Raw genomic sequence first — 8,042 nt, 5'->3', positions numbered from 1 at the left:
TTTATGATTGTTATGTCTTGTTGGTGTATGGTTCCCTTAAGCAGTATGTAGTGTCCCTCTTTATCCCTTTTGATTAACTTTGGCTTGAAATCTATTTTATTTGATATGAGTATGGACACTCCTGCTTGTTTCCGAAGTCCATATGAGTGATATGATTTTTCCCAACCTTAGGTGATTATTTTTTAAAGTCTAAACTCACTAAAGAATTGTTTACACCTATAAATAATATAAAGACAATCCATTCATATGTACCATGAGCAAAGCTCCAGCAGTTCACCTCTGGGTTTCTATGTTTTATAACAGATTGAATTCAAACATGAAATTGCAAAGCAATTCAAGTCCTTCTAGAATAGAAATTGCAATGTCATTGCCAACAAGCACCTCTAACAGAAGACGTTCGAACTAATTGGCCATTTTCGAAGTACTTTTCATTTTCAATGTGATATATGAATGTAAAATAGGACAAAGTGCTAATTATAAAGGATTTTTTGTTCCCAAAATATATTCAGAGACAAGGCTGAAAAAAACATCTTTTAGAATAAGAAAAATTGGGGAGTTCCAATAGCTTGAAGTGGTCTGGGGAGGGCTAGGACTCCTGCAGGGTTTCAGATGGATTGATGATGTTCTTGTGGGCTGTGCATGATTAGCTTGGAATTAATTGCTCATATACTCTCAATGTGCACCTGAAAATAGCTCCTGGTGGGTGGATGGGTGAAGGGCTGTTAGACAGGGGGAGTCAAAGGGGTTCCCAGTCCTTCTCCTTCTTGAGATAAAAGTTTAAAGTTGCCAGAGTTTAAAGAGCTGCTCACAGGGCCTGGCCCATATTTGAACTCTGTCCGTGAAAGTCAAATGCTGGAACAGGAAGAATAAAGGTTTATGACAGGTCCTGCCTCCCCCTCATCAGCTATGCAGCTGTGCAGACTTGAGCAAATTCATGAACCCCGGAAACTCTTTCCCGCCTGATCATCTGGCCAAACTCTGTCAGCATAGTGAGGAGAAGAAAGACGAAATCAAGCACTGAAGGTCTCACATCCCTGCTCATGGTTGTTGTTTGTGGTACTGGGGACTGAACCTGATACCTCTGGTTACAGGTGACGAGTTCTGCTCCCCCACATGTTGATTAGAGAAACCTAGAGGCAAGCCTATAAATCAGGGTTTATTTAAAAGGGGTAACATAGACTTCTCCCATGAGGGAGAAGGGGGCCATAGCTGGCATCCTGGTATCCCAAGAGCTGAGGGTGTTCTGCCTTTTTTATATGTCTTAGGCTTCCTTTGTTCTACTGCTCTCTTCCCTTTATCTCTCTCCTTCCTGCCTATATGACTAGGACCACAAGATGCTTTGTGGGATGGCCAAAAGGTGAGAAGCAGATGGCAGGGGAACGGCTTAATGGAGCAGCCCAGGACACATTAACAACTTTTATAACTTCCTCTATGGAGGGACAATTCCTGGGATCGGTTACTTTAGCAACAGGTTGGAGCTGGGGTAGGTTATCTTGATAAGGGTAGAGGAAGGCTCTGGAGGTATTTCAGTTCCTCAGGGGGCAGTCTCCAACCTCCCAGACTCACTCAAATTGGCCTCCTTGATTTGACCTGACTTGATTTACCTATCTATACTGATTACCTGTCTAATTCTGGCTTCAAACCCAGGTCTTCAGATATGCTAGGCAAACACTCTACTGCTCTGAAAAATAGCTTAGTAAATATTCCTCGAGGCAGCTTTGTCTTAAGCTGATATATCAGACTTGAACTTGAAACCAACAGCATCACCTCTTTATTGCAGAGTTCTCAGGGGTAGTCTCCACTGTGATGGCCAAGATTCTTCCAGCATCGGGTAGTGGAGAGCAAAAGCCTAGAGCACAATTTGTGAAACCTCCCTCCAATACCTGTCACTGAACTAAGCTTATACATATTTAATAACATACAACATATCACCAGAATGTAATCAATCTTACCATGATTTTATTGTCACAGGGATCAAATCACTATTAGATCAGTTTAATAAAAGGTAAACTTTAGGAGTAGAGATTCAGGGGTGTTATTATTACAAATGAGATAAAGCAATATCATCCAAGCAAGCTGAGGCTTTGGCCAGCCAAATCAATTTCAGCTCAAATAGAATTTTAAAGTTACAATATTTATGAACTTTTCATAATGAAAAATCAATATGTTTCTATAGAAAAGTCATGTTGCATTTAGAACGGGGATCTCCTGTAGATATACCCATTATCCTAGAGTGCTTCAGATATTTATTCATCTGTGTCACTTTTCTGAATTGAGCACTGTTAGTAGCTGCAACCAAACTGCTCTTGCTGCTAGTAGGTGGTACCCAGGTAAAGTGGGAGGCTTAAGCATCACAAAGAGGACTTCTCTGTGTGGATGGGCTGAGCTCTCTATGGAATGATGCTATTCCTGATAAAATGATTGATTTCTGCACTGCGAATCTTCTTCACAACCATATGCTGGAATGGGGGCCTCACACTACTGGTTGCTTGTGAAGCAAGATCTTCCAAGTTCTTTTCTGGAGGGTCGGATTTGACCTTGAGTAGAGTTCAATTTGCCTAATTATGAGTTGGGCTGTAATCAGCTTCTACTGTATTTTTAAAGAAAGGGGAGAAAGACACCTATTTTTAAAACTCATTCTGTTGTTCCCTGGTGATTTGAATTCCAATTTCTAGCCCAATTGTGTCATGGCCTGAGGGGACTGTTGACTCAGACATAGGACAACCTCAACCCTGAGAAACTTAAATCTAAGGAACAAAGAACAAAAGGAGACAGCCTGGAAGTTCAAGAGTGTCTCGGTTTGGGAATTTGTCTGATGAAAATTAAATCTGTTAGAAAATACCTGTATTACAATACTATTTGTATTCAGCTTGTCTCGGGGTGCAAATGCCGTGTTTGAATTAGCTCCTCAGCAAGATGCCTGGGTGGCTACACTGTGGCAGACCCTGGAGACATTTAAGAGGCTAGAGTCCCACCTAGGTCTGGCTTTTGTCCCAGAGAAACCACTCAGAAGCCCCAACCCGTATTTCTCTCTGATAAAAAGCAGAAATATAAACAGTCCCCGTTCTTCCCTGCCTTGGTTTCTCCTCTCCTGTGTATCTATTCCTCCACTGTCCTATAATCAGTAAGGACAGCAACTTCTGGAGCCTGTTGAGCTCCTCAAGGTGTTTTTGCACATTTCCTCTGAAGAGAAATTTAGGCATTGGAGTTTATGGCCAATTAATTCATTTACAGTAAGAAAAAAAAAAGATTATCCCTAGGATTTTAAACTCAAAAGTAATACTGTTATCATCTCTTAAAATAGCATATTGACTAAGCTTATGATCTGTGGTCTCAAAAATCCAGGAATCAAATCCCAGCTTTATCCTGTGACCTTGAATAAGTTATTTAAACTTTGTGCATCCAAGTTTACTCCTTGTAAGATCAGGGTAGCAATAAGCGTCTCCTACCATTTTTGTCAAAATTAAAAGGAGATAATATCCCGTGAAGCTTAGAGCAAAATTCTGTAAGTAGTGGTGGTTTTTATTTATTTATTCCAACACACAAACCCTTGGGGGACTAACCACATCTGAATGAGCCATAATAGCAGGTTAAGTCTTCATCCTGTGTATTTTGGGGCCACAGTAGAGTCCATGACAGGACCAGAAGTCAGATTGCTGTAGGTTAAGGGGACAGCAGATTACAGGAATTGGACCCAGTCAATACTGTCAACTCTTCTGAGAACTTTGACAGTTATGGGTGAGAAAAGAGGCTTTAATGTTAACATTGTTATTTCTCTTGGTATTATAGGAGAGTATGGGAAAGCAGAAAGAACATAAGCTATTTCATCAAAGATTTGGTATAAATCATGTCCCTACCTTTTCTTCTATGTGACATTTGGCCATGCAACTCTTTACCTCTGTGGGGCTCAGTCTCCATTTACTTGAAAAGTGGATGTTTCTATCTCATTGTGGGGGTTTTATGATTTTTGTAGAAAAAGTCACCTTTCCCACCTCCTGGAATACAGCAGGAACTCAATAAATGTTAGACAGTATATCAAAATCCCCCAAATGATGCTCTTAAAAGGAGCCCGAGTCACACAGTGAAAGCAGTCCTGTGTGGAATCACGCTCTGCTCCCCACAGAGTCCTCCTGCAGGAATCACAGTTGATTGGACTTGGTGGTGTTGTTCTTTAAGTTTATCATATGCTGGTACTTGGTGATGATTTCAGGTATGTTTCTAGATCCTGTCAGCCCCTAGGGATAGAAACAGCCCTTTGGCAAGTAAAAGTCATTAAGAAGTAAGGTACAAGGCAGACACTGCCCGTGTGTCTCCTTTTGAATATTGCATGTGATGATCATCCTATCACACACACTTAATTCGATTATACTGACCCTCCAGCCTTGGGCCTTTTGTCTCAGACTTGGCATTCGCAAATCTGTGACAGCTGGAGAAAGAAACCCTTGGTAGTGTGGTTCAGAGTTGCCGCATGGTGCAAAGGCCAAGGGGTTAATGTGCTGTTTTGTCTCTTGCTAGAGGAAGGGTCCCTGGGTCTAGACAAGGTCATTCCATGATTGAAAGACTGTTCAGAAAATCTGATTAAAATTTCCACTTCTTTCACCCATGCTGTGTTTCTTGAGACAATAAATAAATGGTGATTCTAAAGAAGGAACTTAAGATCTCACTATCAACAGACAAACTTAATTTTAAAAATATTTCCTTAGGGAAAATCTCTAATTATTCTTATAGAAAAGGGTCTAAGGGCTCCAGAGGGATGGAATTGATCAGCAGCACCTTTTTTATTTTTTTATTTTTTTGAACTGAGTATTGAACCAAGGGTACTTAACCACTGAGTCACATTCCCATTCCTTACAGGGTGTTCCTAAGTTGTTTAGGGCCTGTTTAAGATGCTGAGGCTGGCTTTGAACAAGCAATCTTCCTAACTCAGCTTCAGGAGCCACTGGGATTGCAGGCATGCACCACCATGCCCAATGCAACATCATCTTTTATTCATTTTTCATTCACCAGAAAATTCTTAAGTGACTGAAGGTATCACAATGTTAGGTCCAGAAAGTATAGAGCTATATAAAACTTTAATTCTGTCTTTAGGGGACCACAATGGAGAAGACAAACATGAACAGGTCACAGGGTTATTTAGATATCTATGAAAGAGGGGGTGTGGGAGCTCTGACCAGGCTATCATCAGTTCTGTGTATTGGAACAATCCAAAAAAGCTGTAGAGAGGAAGCATTAATATATTAGCTGCATTATGAAAGATCTATACATTTTAGCAGGTAGAAAAGGAAAGGAGATCATTTTAGGTTGATGAAATTATGCTTAGAATGACAAAGAAGAAGCTTACATAAGCCATTTTTCTAGAAAGCAGAAACTTTCTATTTAATTTTATCTACCTATAATAGGCCTGTTGCATAGCATTTATTTATGTGTTGAGAAATATAATAAAACAACAGAGTCCAAGACATTGGACCTACAGCAATCTTCGGAACAACATCTTCTTTCATTTTCTCACTTTAGGATGCCTTGGGTGAAATCAACCCATTTGTTGAAAGGAATGAAAAAGAAAATTGAAGTGATGCTATTTGAGCTTATTTGATTTTCTCCATAAATCCCAGTTTGAGGCCCAGGTGTTAATGTCTAGCTGCGTCCTCTGAGCTACTTTAGCTTTTTGCATTACTGTAGGTACACATCCTACTTACTTTCTCATCAGTTTTATCCTTGTCAGCTCAGAGGTTACTCATGGCCTTCCTATCTTTCTATATCTCTTTCTATGATCCCAATCTTCTATCAGTATTCTGAAGATTTGTGTATTGCTACTGCCAAATAAGTTAATATGATGTGAAAAGTATAAAATGAATGTTTGCTCGTATCTCCTGTTACTCACTTTGACAAACACAACCATCCTGAGTATTGTTTCTTCATCACTATAGGTCTTGTGTAAATCCTTTGAGAGCAATGATTACAACGTACCAAGATTAGTGTCCCTCTGACCTTCTTTTTCTTGCTAAGCAAGAGCTCTGGTCCCATGATGCCCTCAGCAAGGCAGGGCATTAAATAAGTGCAGATATTATCAAGAGACAGCATTGTTTCAAAAATGGTGCAACTTAGGAGGAAAGCCATGGCTACATATGGGGCCTCCTTCATATGGGAGTTTTTATTTCTTGCTGAGTTCCTCCTATATGGTGTGACCTGGATGGAAACAGGAAGGATTCATTTAGAACTCCATCTCGCCACACTGCAAAGAAACTGGACTGAAACGTGTGCGCCTTTGAGATAAAAACACAGAGATCCTAATGTACCCCCAATACCTCCAAACTTGTGCTTACATGGGTCTAAGGCAAATATGAAAATATTCGTAGATGTTACTTGGGGGCAGGAAAGATACAGTGGACAAATATCTTTGGTATCAATTTTGTTAAGCAAAGTTGAACAGGATTCTTTTTTGCAGGTCTTCTTAAAACCTATGTATCCCAATATATTTTTCCAAAATTACAATACAGCATTTACCGGACATATGAGCATAATATTGTTTTTGCATAAAGCATCTTTGAGAAATTGTAGTGAAATTCACAAAGCAAAATAAAACACATTAGATTTTGGTATCATTACAAACTCTTGGTTGCAAACAGGCCTAATTAGAAGTTCCTCTAGACCCTTGTCTTTTTAGTATGCACCTATGGAACTGGATTTATGGCAGTCCAACTGGCTGCTGCAGGTTATTTACCCTCATCAGCACTTGATATGAAAATTTTTGTTTTAACCCCAGGTGAAATACCGGGTTCCAGTGGAATCCTCTGAGAGCATTAGCAGAGTTCTCTGTTGTAGTTGCATGGTACCGAAGGCAATGCAGTTTTTCATCAAGCTGCAGTTCCATTTTTAGAAGAGTACTTGGTATATACAAAATTTTAGGCTCAATTGTGAGTGAGATTTTATACTTTTTAAATGATGTAAAAATGTAAGAATTGTAATGTCTACATTAATCACTAGAATGTGCAAAAAACTATCATGTATAATTGTCTTGCCATTAGATCAGAGAAATATAAAGACGGCTATCAGCAGTGTGAGGATTCTTCCTCTGGGGACAAATCACAGATATATAGCAAACATTTCACTCTGTTTTCCTGTATTGCTCATCATGAGCTTTGGTGAGCAGGGACAGGTCTTAAGATTCTTTCTGGTTTTCCTCCACAGACAGTGTTGAAGATGAACTGGAGATGGCCACCGTTAGGCATCGGCCTGAGGCCCTGGAGCTTCTGGAAGCCCAGAGTAAATTTACCAAGAAAGAGCTCCAGATTCTATACAGAGGATTTAAGAACGTAAGAACTTTCTTTCTGACTTTACCTTTACACAGTTCTCAGAAGAGCTTTGAGAAGTGAGAGGGCGGGAGGGAGACATACTATTCTGAAAGAGCCCTATCCTATGTGTGGTTCTTACTAATCCTATCTGGTTTTAATATAATCAATATCTGTTTGGACTTTGATTCACTTTGGCATACCAATGCTGGTACACTGTAGTTGCCCGTTAAACAAAGGTACTGAAAAAAAATTACTCAATTCAATATTTAGTTGGACCTTTTGTATGTGTGTGTGCTTCACATACAATATCACCATTTCAATAGCTTCATTGATCTCTTCACTTCTTAACTATAATCTGACACTTGACTTATTGATTGGGGATCATCAAGTAACTCCGTTCCTGGCATTGGAGAAAAGTTCCTACAAATTGTATTGCTTGTAGGTAGTCACCAAGTTTGGTTCTTTGTTATCCATGTGTGCAGGTGTCCTCCTTCCTAGTGGATAATCTTCAGAAGGAGTGATAACCCATGCATACAGAGGTCAGGGGAGAGAGACAAGGAGTGAGTTACAACAATGTATAAGGCACACATTTCTCCTGAATACTTGGTAGGAGCTTAGTGTTAAGCTAGATGATTCTGGTTATTCAAAAGCCAGAGAAGACATACTCTGTCATCAAAGATCTTATGGTCTGAATAGGAGTGAAGACATTGTCATGAACCCATTTAAAAATAACTCATTCATATATATATA

At 39.7% G+C, this 8,042-nt stretch overlaps 1 protein-coding gene across 5 annotated transcripts in view; it reads left to right on the top strand.

Annotated features, from left to right (window-relative positions):
* Positions 1-8,042, top strand: part of Kcnip4 (potassium voltage-gated channel interacting protein 4) — a 1,063,150-nt gene that overhangs the window by 946,715 nt on the left and 108,393 nt on the right. For all 5 annotated transcript variants that reach the window (XM_015481989.1, XM_015481998.2, XM_015481995.2 and 2 more), the window contains one exon: positions 7,189-7,313. In XM_015481989.1, coding sequence (XP_015337475.1) covers positions 7,189-7,313 — 125 coding nt within the window. The remainder of the gene's footprint in view (positions 1-7,188; positions 7,314-8,042) is intronic.

The sequence above is a fragment of the Marmota marmota genome, unplaced genomic scaffold, assembly GCF_001458135.2.
Source record: "Marmota marmota marmota unplaced genomic scaffold, marMar, whole genome shotgun sequence".
Lineage (NCBI taxonomy): Eukaryota > Metazoa > Chordata > Mammalia > Rodentia > Sciuridae > Marmota > Marmota marmota.
Note: the sequence above shows the minus strand (reverse complement) of the source record. Positions and strands in the feature narration are given on the sequence as shown.